Raw genomic sequence first — 21684 nt, 5'->3', positions numbered from 1 at the left:
TACCAGCGGTGACAGGTTTACTTGGAGCAGTGAGGGGGTGCGTTTAGTGAGCTCTGGCACACAAATGTTTGTACTTACAGATGCTATTCATTTTGTTCCTTTTTTTCTGATCATCCAGCGTATAGCTGTGTTATAAAAAGTTCTCCACGCTGGCTCCATGTCTTTCCTATTAGAACATTGCAGATGTGTCAAGGATACACTTGTTCCAAAAGAAGCTGGGAAGGAGGGAGGCTCCACCCTCCTCCCGGTGCCAAACGGGCCCCATAGGTTCCTCATTCAGCAGTCTGGCCGGCAAATGGTGTGCTATCTCTTTAAAGCGGCTATAGTTTTGTGTCTTGGCTTGGTCAATTTGTTATGGTTTAAAACTGTGGAGCCAGCTGTCTGCAATCTGATGTAATGTTGCTATGGAAACCAGAAATGAAACACTTAAGCATTCACCACAGAATTACTACATATAGCATTAGCCAAAGTAATTAAAAGTTGAGCCATATGGGCTTTCTGCTGGAAAAAGTCTGCAGAGGAGAGGCTGGAAATCAAATGTTTCTGTTTACAATATTGGAAATCCATTTTTCCACAATGTTTGGTGGGATAAGTTGCCTTTTTCTCTTGAAGGTTTTCTGGTGAGGAGCTGTCTATATGATTGAACTCACCTTCTCGTTTAGAAGATGAGCTATTTAACTCTGACCCAGGGTGGGACAAGGGAGGGGAGGCCACACTATCTCATGTTTGAATGTGTGTGAATATATACTTTTATTTTTTAACTTTAGTTTATTTAAAACCTGTTCTATAATAGTGCTGAGCCTATTTCCTAAAATCAATCATTTATTTTATATACAATGCAGATTTCCTCTATCTTCTACAAAGTTCTTCACATAGGAAGATTTCTTTTAAAATATACATAGTATTTGAATTTAAAAATTATATATTTTTGATATTTATAAATATAAAAATTCTCAAGCCCCCATCCCTAGTGGTGTATTTCCTGAATAAAAAGATGTGCTGGCCGGGCATGGTGGCTCACGCCTGTAATCCCAGCACTTTGAGAGGCCAAGGTTAGGCAGATCACCTGAGGTCAGGAATTCAAGACCAGCCTGGCCACCATGGCAAAACCTCGTCTCTACAAGAATACAAAAATTAGCTGGGTATGGTTGTGTGTGCCTGTAGTCCCAGCTACTCGGGAGACTGAGGCTGGAGAATCGCTTGAACCCAGGAGGTGGAGGTTGCAGTGAGCCGAGATCGCGCCATTGCACTTCAGCCTGGGAGACAGAGCAAGACTCCGTCTCAAAAAAAAGAAAAAAAAGAAGGACATGCTATGTTATTTTCAGCATGTGGGAAGTGGAATATACTTAAAAAGAGAAATATGACATGAGAAATTCAAGATTTACTCTCCAGTTTAGAAGAAATGCAAGCCTTTTACAGCTTTTTTGTGTTAAAAGAGCTGGAGAGAATTTTTCAAAGGCAAATATTTCACAACTCTTTTTTCCTCTGTACTCAGTAGGAAATGAGAAGTCAACACCTCTCCATCAATATCATGGATGGAGCAATACATTCTTGGGATAGGTTGTTGAACTCAAGTAACTTCTAGCCTGACTTCTAGGAAAATTTCTGTTTAACACACACACACACGCACACACACACACACACACACACACACATTTCTTGGATGACCTGGGTTTTGTGTTGCATTTTTCTTCATATAAATTGTGCCACATCTATCTTGTCTAGTGTCCAAAACATAATCATGGAAAAGAAGGACTTGGTTGCCATGGTTTGTGATTTGTCAATGACAAACACCTCAAATCTTGATTTTTCTAGAAAAATAAAAATAGCATTAAATCAAAGGTATAAAGAAGTATAATTCGAAGGTATAATTCAAAGGTATGTTTCTCAAAAATAAATGGAACTTGTGAAAACGGTTAAATAAGTACCTGAAACATGTTATTTTTTGCCACAGTGAATCTGGGCAGAGGAAACTAGGACTTTATGAGGAAGGCAACACCTTTAAATCTACTGTCCTGGTTTAACTATTTTGATTTCTCCTTGGAAAGTTCACTCTACTGCATATCATGATTTGTGTCTTTGTGGACTAAAATTTTTGTATTACTTTTTTCTATACCCCATTTCTCTTCTTACTGCCCACTATCCCATGCATGCACATACCCACACCACCACCACCAACCAGCAAACTAGGTATGAGGTATACACGTCAGTAATTTTCATCCTATAACATAGCTTCTTATATTTTGATTACAAACAATCTGTACCTATTTCATTTTCATTTGATTTCAACATTTTTAAATGTGAGGGTTAGAGACATATTCTAGGTTTGTCCCATTGATAGTTATAGAGACTTTCTATAACATAATGTTGATTATTCTTCCATTAGAATTGCTTGGCTTTTGAGCTACATCAAGAGGGCAGAATGTTTTTAAATGTTTATATGTAATTCCATGTACTGTGGGTTTTTCAGGTGCTGGTTACCCAGAATGAGGGTTAACCAAGTTCTCATTCCTCTGGTTGACCGCTCCAGCCGTTTCATCACACGTCAACAATCCAACCAAGTAGAAATGAAACTCAAACTAGACAATACCATTCTGTATTAGGAACTACGCTTATTATTCGAACTTTTTTTTTTTTATTTTCAGTTTTAAGCCTAATTGCCAGCATCCAGTGTAGCTTCTCCCCTGGGAGTCCAGTTCCCATTCTTTATTACCAGGTAACCAGTACTTAGCTTTAATTCTGAGACTTGCAGGCAACATTTTATCTAGGAATTTTAGAGAAATTGGACATAGATATCGATACACTTTACAGAAGAGAAGTCTGAGAAACACTTCTGCCTGGTGACTTGCTGATGTTAGGTTTATAGTTAACCATAAGTGGGTAAACAGTTTGCTGATAGTCATACAGGGAGAAAGTATCATGGCTCCATGCCTTGAGTTCCAGGGTGAGGACAGAGGCCAGGAAATCAGTTGTTTATATCCCTTACTATCCTTGTACTAATGTTTGTGCCATAGTGCAAAGAGGACTCACGACGTGCACCATTTTTATGCTTAAGTAACGCATAGAAACTCTACCTCTTCTTCTCTTGAGGTATTATCTGCAACTCTTGCTTATCTGTTTTATTGTCTGTAACACTGAGATTAGTGAGAGCTTTTCTTCAGGAGAAAAGTCTCTGCATTAGACTCGTGTTCAGAGATGGGGCTTGTTTTTGTTTTGTGTGTTTGTTTGGGCATTTGTCTTCCTGCTATTCCATGAACGGGGTTGGAGGAAATGGAGAGAAGGTTGTTGTCAAGACATGCGATGTGAGCTGGAATTGCTCATCGGCTGCACAGGGTGTGCTGAGGCGGCTGCTCCCAGGCATGCCCACGCACCCGTGCTGTACACTCATTTAGCCGGAGACCTCTTTTGCTGTTTCACATTTTGAACAGATAAAACAGAGGAAGCTGCATATTGAATGTTGGAGCTGACTTAGAAATGAAACCCTCATTTCGTTCACAAGGAAAGGATTGTTTTTAGCCTGGGTCACTGCTGCAGAGAGAGATTTTTTTCCCTCTCTCTGTAATGTTTGATACTTGAGGGAAAACAGCTGGGCCTGAGCATGCTGACTCCCTGCAAAGTGCAATGGGCTGTGGGGAATATGGACTGTACTGTATGGCTGAAAGGTCAGCCTTTTCCCTTGTCTCTCTTGGAGGAATGCAGGGTCTGTCCTCACATTCGCCTTGTGATCCCTTAGAAGGAGCCGGGAGAGGCGGAAGGGCTGGCTGCAATGTGGCAGACAGTCTTAGCCAATGGGATGGAAGAGGCTGTTTGCATCTCTTTCCCTTTCCTGCCCTGCTGTTTTTGATTTTTGGGGGAGGGCTGGAAAAAGTCAACAGGATTTTGGTTTGGAGAAGTAGTTGATGACCACGTTAAACAGCAAGTCCTGATGGGCCAGACAGATGAGAGCCTGACCCAAACCACAGCAGTGAAACTGGAATTACAGGGCCAGCGTTGGAGGGAGAATCCTGCTGGAGTCCTGCTAAAAGAGGACACGGAAGTAGTTGAGATAGATGCCCCCACAGGCCAGTTGAGGGCAAGGATGTGTGTTTCGGTGCCTAGGACCTAATTCTACCCTGAATTAGACCTTAAGATGGTATGTGGTGCTTTGTAAACCTCTTGGGCAAATTTGCTGGTGCCCGAAGTTCAGCAACAGAGCTGCCGAGGATCAGACTGGCAGCAAGGCCAGCTATATCCAGCCACACAGGCAAAGCTTGGGGCAATTACCTGATTAACTTTTCCTTTGTTTCTTTGCCAGTCAAGAGAACAATCGGATGATGAGACCGAGGAGTCGGTGAAGTTTAAGAGGTTACACAAGCTGGTAAACTCCACTCGCAGAGTCAGAAAGAAACTAATTAGGGTGGAAGAAATGAAAAAACCCAGCACTGAAGGTAAAAAAAAAAAAAAGGCAAACTCCACCCTGGTTATTCCAAAAGAAATTATTTGGGGTCAGTTTCTCAGTAGAAAAGGGATACGATTTCAAGTGGAAAATGCATTGAGCTCTGGCTAAATCTGGCAGAACTGTGCCTGCCAGAAGAGTGATGCTTAGATGCGATGATGTGATGGAATGAAGGGTCCTGGTGTCAGGCGTTTGGGGTGCTTAGTCATTTAAATTTAAAAGATGGGAAGTGGAAATTTTCTGGAGGTGTAGTGTAGCTTCATGTATGAGCTTATACCATTTTATATAAACTTTCTAACTTTTTCACATGAGTCTCCAATCCCAAAAAGGACTATGGTTCTTGCTCAGTGAATTTAGTTCAGATTTCATATACATACATTTTGAAGAAATGCCTAACAATCAAAGCACCTAATATCCCTTTCAATTTCTCAGGGATGATTTGTTCTTCCTGTAGAGAGTCTCAAGTCTCAATTCAAATGGGGGCTTTAAGGACCTAGGATTCTAAGGGAATCTTTAAGATTTGTATTGCTGGAGTTAGCCAGGTGAAACAATAATGTCAGAAGAGACATCAACTTGGATTTATTGAAATGGATAGTTAGCCTTGGAAGTATAATTATGACAGTTCAAATCTCAACCTTACTCATCTCTCTTGTTAGTAATGTGCATTTGCAGTATCTTATAAATTCTCCCCAAAAAGGTAAAATAAAAAAATAAGATTTTTCTGTTTGAAAAATGATAATAATTGAATTGGATAAAAATACTGGAAAGAATATGCTTTTTAAAAAAGCACATTACTTGTTAAAATGTCATATCTACATTGTGAGGAATTCCAAATTTTAACATGTAGGTTTTAAAATTATTTTTGTAGAGGCATTTTTGTTATATAGAATAAAGTCATGTAAAGAAATGAATTTCCCCTTATTTGCAAAGATAAGGTTTTTTTGTTTGTATTGCTGCTTTTAATTTGTGTTTGCTATTATTCATGGGTTTAAATCCCTTAGAATAATACTGAAGCTAAGTGGGTAACTCTGAGAGAATGGGGATTAGAAGGGAAAAGAAAAACATAGGGAGAGAAATCAGCTTTATGGCCAATTTCGTAAACTAGGGTTGTTTTCAATTCTGGAGTTTCATAAGGGTATCTTTTTGTGTGGTAATTCTGTACATTTGGATGCAATGCTGATTTTACATTTGGGTGTTTTAATACCTGCCCACCAGTTGTGAATTCCACAGTATTGAATGTACCCTGTGGCGACCGTTACTGCAATCACAGACAGTGTCAGTTGGTACTGTTAGGGAGAACCATATGGGATTGCCAACATTCAACTTTAAGAGCACATTGTGTAACAAATCTCATGAACACTCGGCCAAAATCAAGTCTCAAATATAACAAATAGATGGGTGGGGTTCATCCGTAACCGAGATAATGTGGGTAAAGTACCTAGTCCTGGGCCTGTTCCCCAGTGGGCCCTTCACACATGATAGTGGTATGTTAAGGCAGCCTTTCCACTAGAATAACGTGATTAAAAATACAAACATTGTAATTTGCATATTTATGTCAGAATAAATCAGTCCAACTATCTTTGAGAGGCATCGGTTGAAAAGGAAAAATATACCAAAAGGAGTAACTCTAGAGTAAAAAGTAATAACCATATGGAATTCTGGCTCTGAACTTTAATTTATCTGGGCACAAATCAGGCTTCACAGATGGAAGATGGATTTAGTGAGCTCCAATCCTAAGGTACACTCTGGCATCCGATGAGTCAGGGAGCTGAGTTGCCATTGGCCAAGCTCACCGTCTTCTCAGGAGAGGCCCCAGGTGTGTGTGTTGCTCAAGGCGCCTGCTTTGGGTTACCTCCCAATTCCCTGCTAAACTGGAGCTTCCTCCAACCCCTGCACAACAGAGAACTCTCTGAGGGTCCTCACTGGCAGTGGTACTTGGAAGAGGCTACCTTGGCCCCTGTCCATCTCGCAGAGCAGGAAGGATTCATACTCCAGTAGGCACCCCCCAACTCCCCCGCCCTTGGACTTACAAAGGGTTGATCCTTTAACTTCCTGCGTGCCTGTGCTAATACCAAGTTGTCTACATGATAATTATCACGTACTGAGGGCATGCCACGTGCCAGGCACTTTCCCAAACACTTTAGATTTTATGTTCTCTCTTTTTTTTTTTTTTTTTTTTTGAGGCGGAGTCTTGCTCTGTCGCCCAGGCTGGAGTGCAGTGGCCGGATCTCAGCTCACTGCAAGCTCCGCCTCCCGGGTTCACGCTATTCTCCTGCCTCAGCCTCCGGAGTAGCTGGGACTACAGGCGCCCGCCACCTCGCCCGGCTAGTTTTTTTGTATTTTTTAGTAGAGACGGGGTTTCACCGTGTTAGCCAGGATGGTCTCGATCTCCTGACCTCGTGATCCGCCCGTCTCGGCCTCCCAAAGTGCTGGGATTACAGGCTTGAGCCACCGCGCCCGGCCAGATTTTATGTTCTCTTTAATGTCATCCTCAGAATAGCTAGCAGAAATAAGCACTTACGCCATCCTTATTTCACAAATGAGGAAACTGAGACTCAAAGAGGCTAAGTAATTGACTCCTGGCCACTCAGCCAGCCAGCAGAAGGCCCAGCAAGATGTCCAGGAAGCCTGCTTCCTGACAGCAGCGTGTTCTCACTCTGCTGCCACCTCTCTCCCCCACCAGGTCTGAAGTCCTTGGAAAGCCAGGAGAGAGATCAGTTCTTCACCCACTCTCACCCTTGCACCCTGGGTTTCAAGTCCTTATCCTGGCACGGACAACCCTGGCCAGTCTTTAATCTAGGCTACATCAGTGCCCTTTACCTGCCCATTTCTGTGTCTTTGCCGTAGAATGGACACCCTTCCTTCCCTCATTGCTCGCACTCAGTTCTCTCCAGGAATGAATCACCAGTTTTGTAGAAAGCTTTTCAGCTCATACAGCACCTTCACATAACTCTTTTATGAGCATAATGTTTACTGTTATCATCACAACAGCTTTGCCAGGGATATTACGGAAAGATAGGTAGGCATTATTACAGATGAGGAAACAGAGCCTCAGAGCCAGGAAGTAATTGCCCAAGGGTATGGAACTGTGAGTGGCAGAGTCGGGCTGGATGCAGAGCATACCCCTGAGTTCCTGGCATTAAGTCAGCCCATAGCCTACCTCTCTCCTCCTGCCAAAATCACCTTGCCTTTGGTAAGCAGGTCTCAGCTGAAGAAGATAGATGGAGGCCTTCATGTGAAGCAAATCCCAGCAAATGTGATGGAGTGAGCTCATCTTGATGGTCACTCTTCCAGTAGGAGAGTTGTATGCTTAAGTCAGAGAAGGATGAGAGAAGAAATGCTCCAAGTTCAAGCAGTCCAGGTCAAGGTTGGGATTCCAGGCCACTGGTCAGGCCCAGTGCACTACAGCCTGCACTACAGGAGGCCTGCCCTCAGCACCAGCAGATGCAGCCTCTTGGGAAGTATTTACTGCATATCCCTCACAACCCCTTACCAGATGCTGGCTTTCCTGAACCCGAGAATAGAGCTGCATTTGTCATGGACATGCGTTCACCAGCTGGTTCCAGACTCAGATGTGACACCAAAGTATTGGAATCTCTGACAACAATCCTAAGCACAGAGCCCAGAAAATGTCCAAAACAGCTGCTGAGTGACAGATTCTTAGGATACGCAGGGTGGACTCACCTGAATTCCCTGAAACCCCTTAGGACTGTGGGTGGAGAAGGGCCTTTGCACATCTGCATGGACACCTGGGCAGATGGTGAAGCCACAACCACACTCGACTTCTTTAATAGAGAAGTCCGTGGTTGGGCTGCCTCTGCCACAGGTTGTGCCTCTCATCTTGGCTCAGTTACTTCTTCTTGGAAGTGGAGGGTAGACTGTAACTAGAAGAGGTTGCCGTTTTTATTTCCAACAGCATGAGAACCCTTGGTCTTCACACCTTGTCAGTCAGGTGTCCTGAGGAAGGAGCGGGAAACTTCCAGGGTATTTGTACCCTGCCTCTGGGCTGGTGAATTTCTGTTAGAACCCCAAATCCTGCCTTTAAAGTCCCCCTGAAAGATCCCTGAACAATTCTTCAGGGGACTATGGGCCAGGCAGATTTTTACATCTTCTTTCCCACTTCCCACCCTCCCCACCACCGTCTGCTGGACATGAATGTAAAGTTGACCTTTGGTTGTATTTAATAGCAGGTATTCTTTTTGTTGTTGTTGTTAGATTTGTACCTATAAATCCCATCAATTGGGAAAGTAAGCCATTTTTAGAATTTTAAAGGACTGCTGCCGTTCTTTCCCCCTCTGAGTTTCGCTCTGAACTGAGCATAGCTCCCCTTTTTCTCTGACATTTACCACACACTGGCGCCCTCGTCCCAGCTGGTATATTTAGTGCCATCCTTCTGTTCCAAGGAACTTTTCCTTTTTTCCTCTTCACAATTCAGCGGGTGGAAAGCTGCAGAGCTCAAAGTTTCCCTATAATTAAAGGGACACAGCCAGTTGGGATCGCTACACCCACAGTTTGACCTACTTCTTTTCTCACATCTGTTCACATAACACATGCGGAAAAGAACTCGGTTTTCCTGCCAGCAAGTCCAAACCTTTCCACTGGGCTCTGGAGGGCTTGGCTTGCCACCTGGCTCCAGTGAGGGCTTCAAGAGCTGGAATCCCTGAGACCAGTGGGACCCTGGAGCCGCCTGCGTGTCAGGGCCCTTAAACGCCCTTGTTGCTTCCTAGCGAGGCCTGAGTTGATGGGAGTATCTGGCCGGAATCACTGAGTTTCCTGACTTTTTACATTTGGCCTGTCAGCTGGAGATGATTTGTCAGTCACATTTGCAGGATACAACCCTTTATAGTGTTTCTCCCCACCACAACTTCCTTGGAGATTTAATCGCTCAAATGGCATATGTACCAATAAAACAATCACTGTCAGCCACATGACATTTATCACACTCCAACTATAAAAAGTCACCAGAGCCAACATAAAGGAGTGCCTTTCAGAAGGGGGAAAGATCCTGATTCCTAGTTTCAGAGGGTTGCATTTACAAACTGGGAAGGGCATTATCTCTAAATGCTAAGGCATATTGTGATTATGGCTAGCTTAGATTTTGCAAATGGCATTTTAAATACGACTGTGAAGGTGTTAGGTCTACAAAGATATTTAAAGAAGGAGAAAACACATCGGAAACCTTTTAACGTTGAGCTCATGTGAAACCATGTATTTATACAGTATATTTTCATTTTTCTGTACATATGTAAGTGGGAGCTGGGTTTATAAAGAGGGTCATGATACGGAGAAAGATATTGCTGTGGGCTAGCTATCTATATGGGCTAGCTTATTTTTTGCAGGGTGGTGGGTGTAAAGAAAGACGTACGCAAGAATGCAAAGGTGCAATCTTCACAAGAGATTCTGTTGGTTTCCCTCCAGGTGCGGAGGAGCACGTGTTCGAGAATTCGCAAGTCCTGGATGAACGGTCCGCCCTCTACTCTGGTGTGCACAAGAAGCCTTTTTTCTTTGATGGCTCTCCTGAGAAACCTCCCGAAGATGACTCAGACTCTCTCACCACGTCTCCGTCCTCCAGCAGCCTGGACACCTGGGGGGCTGGCCGGAAGTTGGTCAAAACCTTCAGCAAAGGAGAGAGTCGGGGCCTGATTAAGCCCCCCAAGAAGATGGGGACATTCTTCTCCTACCCAGAAGAAGAAAAGGCCCAGAAAGTGTCCCGCTCCCTCACCGAGGGGGAGATGAAGAAGAGTCTCGGGTCCCTGAGCCACGGGGTAAGTACGGATGGTGTTTGCTTCTATGACAACCACCGTCGCAGGCACCACCTTCTGGTGTCCCTGGAGGAGTTTCAGAGTGTCCGAAAGCAAATCCGCTTGAAGAAAACGGATACTAATTATTCCTGTTCCAGAGCTTTTCTTTGCCAGCGTCCCTCCAGAAAAGGCATCACCAGCACCACCTGTGACCTGCAGCTGCTCCGGCAGAAAGGCAAAGGGGGCGGGAGCTGTGGCTTCCCCGGCAGGAGGGTGCGCGGGCGCACCTCGGTCAGCGAGTTCAATATCACCTACGTGGTGGAGAGGAGCCTGTACAGCCACCTGAACCTGACCCAGCTAGTGCGGCCTGCCTCAGACAGGACCCTGAGCAAGGCTGAGAGACAGGACCTGAGGCGGTGCCTGCTGGAGGAGGATGAGGAGGCAAAGAGGAAGTGGGCCGCCACGGTGGACCGCTGTACTAAAAGGGTTCTCTTGAGAATCCACCAGAAGTCTGTGAGTCACAAAGATGGTCCCGAGGACGGCCTTGTCATTTCTGTGATGTGCAGTCAAGCATTATGGCCTTTCTTCTGCGGGGACTGACTTTCTCCCCTCTCTCCTGCTCATGAGGTCAGGGCACATCCCACCATCACCTTCAATTTCAAATCCTGCTTTCACTTCCAGGCAGCTTTCACCTTCTCTTCCATTTCTCCTCTTGTCAGATGAAGCTGTTTGAGTGCCCATTAAAATAAGCATTGAAGCTGATCCAGAGAGGGGCTTCCAGGGTACAGGGGTGGGGTTTGGCTGCCTCCAGGAATGGCTGTCTTGATTCTCGGCCATTGTGTCACTTGACCTCAAAGAAGCTGATTCAAAACAGAAGGGCATTTCACCCTGGAAAGAGATGCCTGCTCTTGGTTTTAAAATTAAAACAATAGGAGCAGGCTCATGGAGAAACTGCCATCATCACAGTCACCAATTCGGTGATTTGAAAACATTATAAAGCACATTTATATTATTAGTAGAGGCAAGCAGAAAGTTGGTAAATCTAACAACAAAAATGGGAGCCTTTTTGTTTTACTTAAGTCTATTCAATGTTCTTATCTTTATAAACAAATCAACATTTGGAAATGCCTTCCCCTAGCCTATAGATTCTTCTGTACTCAGCAAGGAATGAAGTACTCACTTTGAAAGAATAGGGGATGTTTTTCACTTTTAATACTGGCTGATCAGAGACCTAGTAAGATTTATTTTCAAGGCATGATTTACTTTGAACTTCAGAATATAGATATTTTTCCTTCTGAAATTCCCACCTAACTTTTAGTTTGCACAGTGGCCCATATAAAATGGTGCAAAATGAGGAAGTAGAGCTCTTGGCCCTCTGTCACCTGGCACCTTGCTTGATCTACTCAGGACGGTTGGCTGTGGGCCCTTTTAAAGATCTGAAAGAGTAGAGTATCCTTCAATAGTGGTTTTCCCAGGGGGCCTTCACATTCATGAACAGGATGTTCTTCCCCAGACGATTAGTGCAATTTAAATTCATTCAGTCGGGTTCTGCTTTTGTGAAAGTAAAGACGGATTGGTCAATGCCATTCTTAAAACGACCTTCTCTGTTGTAAAAGAATCGTTAGGTCCTTCCTAGCCCCTGGATTTTCCAAGTATTTCCACGTGTTGACTTCCTCCCTAGATCTTATTTTCTGTCCTTTCATATTCGTGTAATTCTTGCAATACTTTTAATACTGCTAGTATGTAGCGGGAACTTTTCTTCTGTCTCTTTCTGTATCATGGCAACAGTTTTTCATTGATTGAGGTTTTGCTTTAGAATAACAATTCTCTTTCTCGCTCATTCAGCCTCTGGTTTGCTCTGACTCACAGATATTTTGAAAAATGACCAGTCTTAGTTTTATGTATTTATTTTTTACTTTCAGAAGTGTTCTGCCCAGTTCGTCTGCTCTTGTACCTTTTGACATGACCTTGATAGAACAGACCCACTTCTTCTGTTAATTGATGACTCACCTCTGAGTTTACATCATGTAATACTGAGAATTTTCCCAATTTGAGCACCTTGAATTGTTGATGTGCCTCTCATGTTACTTATTGTCGAATTCATACTATAACTCCATGAGGGCTTTGTCTCTAGAAGTTATATTTCTGGGATTTGTGCTAGTTAGCGTTGTGGACCAGTGATTAATTCTTCACTGACATTGAGTGTAGACATCTGGTCAAGCTCATTTCCAGGCACCACCCCCACCTAACGTGCTGTTGTGTAATCTCTCCAGGTACCACCCGCACCTAACGTGCTGTTGTGTAATCCCTATCTCAATTATCAGTCTGAAGCTGAGTATTTTTAAAATACTGTGAGCCTGAGACACTAATGGACAGTTTCAACACTTGTAAAACTATGTGTTCAATAGGAAGTTATATATTTGCATATTCCTTTTCTTGTAGTAGAGTTGTACAATCAAAATTTAACTTTCTAATTATCCAGAGAATGTAAGAGGAAATAAGCATTCTATCTTACAATAGAAATAACTTTTTAAAAAAGGGACTAATTTTATTTCTTTGCTAGATTTATTTAAAAAGTTGTTTTCCATTCTCCTTGTCAGGTATTTCTTTCATTTTATCTAAAAGTTTCCTTTATTCTTCAACTTCAATCTCTTTGTCTTTCAAAATGCCATATTTGCTTGATGAAACCTCAGGGAAATGATAATGCTTTGTATTCACTGGAAGTGGTCACTTGTCTCGTATTTTATTTGGTCATTCAATTTTTGTTTGAGAGAACAGACACATGCATGACATTTTGCAATTTTGTCCATTTTTAAACTCAACCCCAAAACATGTGTTTCCAACTGCATGACCATTCCATTGACTAGCCCTCCTCATCCCAAGCATCTATCTAAAGTGTTTTTATAATTATCAGTATAGGAGGTGTATGAACTAAAACAACTTCATTTAGGCTTCCTTTATTTAGGTCATCAACGTCAAAGGCTGGTTGATATACTGATTTATTTTTTATGAGTCTCTTTACAGACCATTTTCTCTTTTGAAGGAATGCTGTTAAAGAACTACTTGATCTTATAGAAAAAGCTAGAAATTAATTCAAGCAATCTTTATTGTTATATTCTTTGTCACTCCTCCACTGTTAAAAAGAATCAATTCCAGATATCTTAGTCTATCATTGGAAGAGGTTTCAGTTGGTAGTTAAGAAAACTAGTCCATTCTTTAAGTTTTTCATTTTAGAAATAAAGGCATACAATAGGCATATGAAAACTTAAATGAGATTCTAATTTATTGCAGTCATAGTTTCCACATAAATTCTTTCACAGTTATTTCATATGCATCAGAAATAACTTGGGCTCCAACATTGCAGTCGATGCTGTAGTTTAAAGCAGGGACATGCAAAACCATACAGTAATGAGGCATCTGGGCGCCATACCGTGTCTGTGAAGCCCTGAGTCACAGGAAAGAAACTAGAATAAAATCACTGCTTTTGCAAGAAGGAGGAAATGTACATGGCATTATAAGCTGGAAAGAGAAAGTTAATGTTAAAAATTAGCCTTGAGAGGTGGTCATAGCATTGCTTACCCCGTTAGGTGATTTGGTGAATATATTTGTGTAGAAAGGCTTTTCTCTTTCTATAGAATAGATATAGGTCCAGTTAAGTTGACGATAAAAGAAATCACATTGCTCATTGATATTTAATATAGAATTAGGATAATGTCTATTAGAAAATAAATCGGTAGTAGATTATTTAAAACAGCAGCAGAAGCAGCACTGGTGAAGAAGAACAGCTCTGAGTCATCCTGATGTCGGTTGTCATGAAATGCTTTCCTTATCTCTTGGCCTTCCCCTGTGCCCCAATGGCCATCTCTCACTTTGTGGCCTATTCCTGGTATGCTCCGATTTTATAGTTGAACTCCCAGATTAGATTGTAAGGCCCAGAACAAAGCTCCACCTCTGCATTTGCATATTTATAATGTTAACTAAGCCTCAACTTCAATATAACAGCTGCCAGGATGACTACCACATTCTCAGTACAGCCTTAATGAAAAGTCATGGAAGAAATCAGCATTTCACAGAGTGTCTGCCTTGTGCCAGGCAGTGCGCTAGAAGGCTTCAAACGTGATATAAGTATTATTTTAATAATGAATCTAAAGCTCAGAGAGTGTAAGTACTTTACCTGAGATCACACAGCAAGTAAGTGGCAGAACCAGGATTTGTGTCTAGATTTTTGTGATTTCAAAAACCTAGACATTTTCCTTCTAGGATGTTTCTACTTTATCAATTCAGTTAATTATATATATATATATTTTTTTTTTTAAATAAATAAGTAATGCTTATAGTATATTAGGTTGGTGCAAAAGTAATCAAAGTTTTTGCCATTGAAAATAATGGCAAAACCGCAATTATTTTTGCACCAACCAAATACATTGTACTTTCTGTTCATTTCTTCCATTTAATAGCTGTTCATTAGACTTCTCTGAGAAGCTGGTAATACAAAATATTGAACCCTGAATCTACAATTAAACTTTCATTACTGATGTTTAAAAAAGATAATTAGTTGTAACATTAATGTGCGTTGCGGGGCGCAGGGTGGTCGCTCAGAGGCTTTTACTAGAAAAACAACAGTGAATTTGAACCAAGTTCTGCAAATACAAAAATCACTAAGATATAAGCTGTTCCATGAAAAAAGTTACCAGAAAAACAACAGTGAATTTGAACCAAGTTCTGCAAATACAAAAATCACTAAAATATAAGCAGTTCTGTGAAGTTTTGCAACCACCTAAAAGGATAATAAAGTTTTCATTGTTTATAACATCAGCATTTTTCCTATTGAAATTAAAGAGTGTGGTCAAAGACAGTCACCGATTCATCCGTTTTCTTTCTGGGCAAATGTGGCATCTTCATTCACCGAGAGAAAAGGGTCATCGTTACTTAACTTGGTCAGTTAGATGGGAAAGTTACCAGCGTTTTTGGCTAGCATGGGGAAGCAGTGAGTGAGTAATTCTCTTGGCCTGATTGGACAACTATAAACATAACCTTTCCCCCTCCTCTTCTCAGCGATTTAAAACTAAACAAAATGAAAGTCTGTTTGAAAAGCTTGCTGTTGGTGTCAGAGCCATGGGATTTTAGACCTGGGTTTTCAGGATGCCTGAGCACATGGATCCTCTAACACATATCCCTTCATTATCTCTACTGAATGTAGCTGATGTTAGGGGAAGTTCTGTGCTGGAGACAGGGAATCTCACAGCACTGGACTCATGGAGGGTTTTTTGTTGTTGTTGTTGTTTAGGCTTTTTTTAAGCGGTTGGTTTTTGCATGTTAAGAGGATTCTAGACTTCTGGGGTAGGCAAAGTTCCAGTGGCCTGTGAAAGGGAAAAATGAGTGAAGTTTCCTTACGACATGACTCATGTGTTTTTTTCTCATCATTTCTCGTGTTCTACTTTCATCCTGTACACATATTTGTGATTCAGAGATGTCCTGCAAATGGGGACTGTTGGGTTGGTGCACCGCCGGCTGGCTTAAGCATAATGGGAGTTTTTCTGCCCTGCCCTCTTTTCCACAGAGAACCTGCAGTTTTGGAGGATTTGACTTGACAAATCGCTCTCTGCACGTTGGCAGTAATAATTCTGACCCAATGGTGAGTAGCGTCAGAGGAAAGCAAAAGATATGGATTCAGGCAATGAGGCTGACAATAGTTGACCATTGAGCATCTTTGAGAAATGATAGTAGGTACTGTTTTCCTTGGTAATCCTCAGTCACATTTAGAGGAAAGCTCTATTTCACTCACCTTACGGACTCCACCGTTCCACATGGAATGAATAATGACCACTCTCACTGCCGTCTCCTTCCCTGAGTAGCACAGTTCCTTTAGTGCCTTTGCTTCCGGTTTTCTTGAAGTAACAAATCCAGATAAGTCTGGCCTCTGTGGTCTGAGTCATTTTGCACATGGCCTTTTCTTCTTGCTAGTTTCTAGCACGTAACTACGACACACACATAGTGCCACGAAGTGGAGCCCTGTGGGTATGTGCTGGCATTTTGGATCACCAGTCTTATTATAGGCCCAGTATCTGGCCCCGCATGGCCTATACTAAGCCTAGGGTTTTGTGGTCTGGGGTGTCCTGGAGTGAACTTAGTCTCTGTGGGACCAAAGCAGACCAGACTCCTCAGGGATCTGGTGTCAGGCCCAGGTGTCTGCCCCCTCAGACCTGCTTTGAGGTCATAGTCCAGGGACAGGCCACCACCGTGGCACACAGGTTCGGTTCCCTAAAGTTTGCTTTCTCAGACCCCAAGGGTGAAGGTGAGTCTTTTTTTTTTTTTTGAGACAGAGTCTCACTTTGTACCCAGACTGGAGTGCAGTGGCACAATCTTGTCTGCAATCTTGTCTCACTGCAACCTCCGTCCCAATGTAGCAGTTCTCCTGCCTCAGCCTCCCGAGTGGCTGGGATTACAGGCATATGCCACCATGCCCAGATAATTTCTGTATTTTTAGTAGAGATGGGGTTTCTCCATGTTGGCCAGGCTGGTCTTGAACTCCTGACCTTGTGATCCACCCGTCTTGGCCTCCCAAAGTGCTGGGATTACAGGCGTGAGCCACTGCGCCCGGCCTTTGGTGAGTCTTATATATAGTTTAGTTTGTCCTTTGCATTGTGTCATAAAACTGTAAAATGAAGATTTCATGTTTCATGTTTGTTATGATCATGTGTCAGCTAAAATACCCACCTGGGATGTATATGAAATGTTTTGAAAATTTCCTGGAAGAAATTTAAACTATTTTATTTGACTATCAAATTATATTGATTCTTAAGCCAAGAGTTTTCTGCTGTCAATCTTTTTTAGAAATGAGAGAAAATATGATTTGTTTTCTTTCTCAGAGAAAAGTTCGTTTAAAAAAAAAATGCAAACTAGAATGAGAGATGACCACAATCTAGTTTGTTAAGAGAGAAATGTACACACTGAGCGCTATAGTGATGGAAATCCAATCAGATGTTGCTCTTCTAACGAGTGAGCTTAACCATTTGTTCTAACCTCTTTCTCAGGGCAATTCAGTAGTATTATCCCTCTTCTCCCTCATTGCTCATTGCTGGGATTACATGAACATAGTAAATCACTCTTTTTTTTTTGGAGACGGAGTCTCACTCTGTCGCCCAGGCTGGAGTGCAGTGACGTGATCTCGGCTCACTGCAAGCTCCGCCTCCTGGGTTCACGCCATTCTCTTGCCTCAGCCTCCCGAGTAGCTGCGACTACAGGCGCCCGCCACCACGCCCGGCTAATTTTTTGTATTTTTAATAGAGACGGGTTTCACCGTATTAGTCAGGATGGTCTCGATCTCCTGACCTCGTGATCCACCCGCCTCGGCCTCCCAAAGGTAAATCACTCTTTACTGATGAAATGCAGTCCCCTTGGGTGTTAAAAATAGCGGGAAAAATGTAACCTGATAAGGATGTACTAAAAGTAAGTAAAATAAAAACTGACTCACATCCCACTGTAAGCAAACAAACAAAAAGCCCTATAGTCAATAAGCTTTCATTTTTAATCAAAGAGATAAATAACAGCACAGAGTTAACACAAGAAAAACTTAAAGATCCTGAGGAATGCCCATATTTCTGAGAGCTAGGACAGTAATGGTTTAAATAATAAAACCTGTCCTTCATCTTTTGCGACCAACAATACTTGCAACATTTTGTTTTACAGGGTAAAGAAGGAGACTTTGTGTACAAAGAAGTCATCAAATCACCTACTGCCTCTCGCATCTCTCTTGGGAAAAAGGTGAAATCAGTGAAAGAGACGATGAGAAAGAGAATGTCTAAAAAATACAGCAGCTCTGTGTCTGAGCAGGTATGCAGCTACATGGTAGAATGTTCCCTTGGTTCTTCCTGACAAGAAAAGCTGAGGATGGCCCACCTGAGATTTTAAATGGTGCTAAATATACATATTCCTTGGCATTAACCTGCTCCAAGTCCGTGCTTTATTTACATAGAGAAACATTGTATTCAGCACACATTTATTAAGCACTTTGGGCTGTTCAGCACTGTGCTTGGTGCTGGGGAATACAAAATATAGGACTTGCCTTCTGTGTACAGACAAGAGAAAGAGACATGTAAAGAAATGGTTACTCTTCAGTGCAATAGGCGTTGTAAATTTGAATGCAAAGGAAGCATTTTATTTTCTAAACTATGCCTTGCTACAGAATGGATGTTACCTGAATCACAACTAAAACTTTTTTTTTTTTGAACAGCAGACTTGTCAATCATAGCATAAGTTGTTCTAGAAGCACATAGCCAGTCTAAGAAAGAAACTCGGAGTTCTTCCTGGGTACCAGACTTTGGTAATAATGTTTCAGAGCAGGGTGTTTTCCCTCATTTGCCCTATCTGTAGCCATGAAGAAAGGTATCACAGAATAGATTTTCCCCCCCAGATCTATAATTTTGTTGCTAGAAAAATGACTGTTTCTGTCTTAATTGCATGGGTGGAGGGAGTAAAGACAGTTGGAGAGCTGGACCTCAAGGTAATTATGACCATTTGATTTTCAAGACACTCTCCTCCGGCACCTGTACAGCATTCATTTTGTAACCTGTTGAAGTACCTGTGTATGAGCTGGTTGTCTGCTTGAAATATGTAGGTAATGCAGTTTATTTACCAAATAAAATCAGCGGTGAAAGCAGACATTTTTGCTCAGCTGCTGCTCTCTGGTGGGCACAGTGAGCTAAAACCAAGCATTGCCCCTATGCGAATGACAACATCACCAGCCTGCCACCCACCTCACTTGATTCAAACAATGCCTGCCTGGCAGCTTCAGTTGATTACAGTGATTCTCATGGGGAAGGGGTGAGAGGGTATCATTTTGCTCCCCCATGCACCCCAGGGCAATGTCTTTCAGTGGTCAGACTGGGTTGAGATGAAGTGGAATGGATATTGCTGGCATCTAGAGCAGCAGTGCCCAATCATTTTGCACCAGGGACTGGTTTTGTGGAAGGCAGTTTTTCCATGGAGCTGGGGTGGGTGGTGGTTTCAGGATGATTCATGTGCATTACATTTCTTGTTCACTTTATTTCTATTGTTATTACATTGTAATATATAATGAAGTAATTATACAACTCACCATAATGTAGAATAGTGGGAGCCTGAGCTTGTTTTCCTGCAACTAGATGGTCCCATCTGGGGTGATGGGAGACAGTGACAGATCATCAGGCATTAGATTCTCATAAGGAGTCTGCAACTTAGATGCCTCATGTGCACAATTCACAATAGGATTCGTGCTCCTATGAGAATCTAATGCCACCGCCGATCTGATAAGAGGTGGAGCTCAGACAGTAATGCGAATAATGGAGAGTGGCTGTAAAAACAGATGAAGCTTGGCCTTCTCACCCGCCACTCACCTCCTGCTGTGCGGCCCACTTCTTAACAGGCCACAGACGGGTTCTGGTCCGTGGCCTGGGAGTTGCAGAATGCTGATCTAGAGGGTAGAGGCCAGGGACACTGCCAAACATCTTAGCATGGACAGGACAGTCCCCACAGCAAAGAACTGTCCATCCAAAATGATCAGTGCTCAGGCTCAGAAACCGTGGCTTATTAGACCTGCAGGAGATGTTGGACTGCCTTCAGTGTGTCTTATCCATGATTGTTTTCTTTATTCTTTTCATTCTCTTGTCTCTATGGATGAGGGAGTGATAGTGGTTCTATATTTCTTCACAGCAATGAAGCAGTCAGCATGCTAGTGAAAGCATGATACTAATTTAAAGCATTTTATTAAGTTTGCTTTTCCCTCAAATTGAAACAGCCACTAAAACTCTTCAGCTTGGCCGGGCGCGGTGGCTCAAGCCTGTAATCCCAGCACTTTGGGAGGCCGAGACGGGCGGATCACGAGGTCAGGAGATCGAGACCATCCTGGCGAACACGGTGAAACCCCGTCTCTACTAAAAAATACAAAAAACTAGCCGGGCGAGGTGGCGGGCGCCTGTAGTCCCAGCTACTCGGGAGGCTGAGGCAGGAGAATGGCGTAAACCCGGGAGACCGAGCTTGCAGTGAGCCGAGATCCGGCCACTGCTCTCCAGCCTGGGCGACAGAGCGAGACTCCGTCTCAAAAAAAAAAAAAAAAAACTCTTCAGCTTATGTTCAAAGAGGTTTTATGCTTTATGAATCATAAACATAAAATTTTAATATCATTTTGACATTTTTCAATAATTTTACTACCATATAGCAATCTTATGTGCTTAGTTCTATTTTTTTAAAGCAGTCATTTCACATAAGGAATAAAAGAAATAACTGATCATTATAACTTTTCTGTAAAGCAAAAATAATGGAAGGTTTTGTGTGGTTGGTTTTTTTGTTTTTGTTTTTGTTTTTGTTTCGAGACAGAGTCTCACTCAGTCACCCAGGCTGGAGTGCAATGGTGTGGTCTTGGCTCACTGCAACCTCTGCCTCCTGGGTTCAAGCGGTTCTCCCGCCTCAGCCTCCCAAATAGCTAGGACTACAGGTGCGTGCCACCATACCTGGCTAATTATTGTATTTTTAGTAGAGATGGGGTTTCACTACATTGGCCAGGCTGGTCTCGAACTCCTGACATTGTGAGCCACCCACCTTGGCCTCCCAAAGTGCTGGGATTACAGGCATGAGCCACCGCGCCCACCTTGTGTGTTTTTTAATAAAAAATTTTGAGTAAATATAGCAACCATTATGGCAGGGATATTTGTTTTCTCTGATACTGCTATATGCCCAGTACCTGGAATAGTGCCTGTTATTGTAGGTAATTAATAAACACGTGATTAAAAAATTAATAATTTTAAAAAGCATTTGAAAATATATCAGAGATCCACATTTACTATTGCTGTTTTTCAAACTGCGTGCTTTTTTCAGAAGCATTACAGAAGATTTTGATGGAAAAACATCGCTTATTTTATGATGCAGAAAGGAGGAATGAATTTTTTTTTTTTTTTTTTTTTAAGGAATTCATACTTTGGAGCTTCAGTAACTTCCTAATAATGTCAACTTTAGTTTTCTTTGTTATTTTTGAGGTCGCTTGCCCACTTTCCTCACACTGAAAGCACTAATGTGTGTGGGATCAGAAACTACTGTTGCTGATGTCCTCAGATGTTTATAGGGCCTGTGGAACTGTGTTAAGGCCCTTCTGATGATTCGGCAGCATGCAAATAGCAGGTTGCGTTTAGTTGGTTTTGTGCTCATGTGGCTGTGGCCATATGTAGTATGCCAGAGACTTTTCTATTTTGGCAAGTAAACAATTCTCACTGCAAACTTTCTAAAGTGTGACATTGGGTATTGATATAGCACCATGAATCAAATACGCATGCTATGCTCAAATGTGCAAATGGGGAGCCGCTGAGAGGGTAATACTTAGCTACCCAAAATGCACAAAGGACTGCTGAGTCACTCCCATCAGGATTCTGGTCTGAAAGAGACTTCCCAGCTTTTTACTGACAGCACTTTAGAAAAGTGAAAGAAGCTAAGACTTTAGAGTGAGATATGGAAATTTTATTGTAGACTGGAAAATAGTAT

The 21684-nt window shown here is 42.3% G+C and overlaps 1 protein-coding gene across 3 annotated transcripts in view; it reads left to right on the top strand.

The window, feature by feature from the left end:
• The window catches only part of SASH1 (SAM and SH3 domain containing 1), a 362686-nt gene that overhangs the window by 320190 nt on the left and 20812 nt on the right, over nt 1–21684 (top strand). For all 3 annotated transcript variants that reach the window (XM_033235129.1, XM_033235128.1, XM_033235130.1), the window contains 4 exons: nt 4295–4427; nt 9854–10200; nt 15737–15811; nt 17866–18009. In XM_033235129.1, the coding sequence (XP_033091020.1) occupies nt 4295–4427; nt 9854–10200; nt 15737–15811; nt 17866–18009 (699 nt within the window). The remainder of the gene's footprint in view (nt 1–4294; nt 4428–9853; nt 10201–15736; nt 15812–17865; nt 18010–21684) is intronic.

The sequence above is a fragment of the Trachypithecus francoisi genome, unplaced genomic scaffold, assembly GCF_009764315.1.
Source record: "Trachypithecus francoisi isolate TF-2019V2 unplaced genomic scaffold, Tfra_2.0 Lachesis_group15, whole genome shotgun sequence".
Taxonomy (NCBI): domain Eukaryota; kingdom Metazoa; phylum Chordata; class Mammalia; order Primates; family Cercopithecidae; genus Trachypithecus; species Trachypithecus francoisi.
The sequence above is the reverse complement of the archived record's forward strand: the minus strand, read 5'-3'. Positions and strand labels throughout refer to the sequence as shown.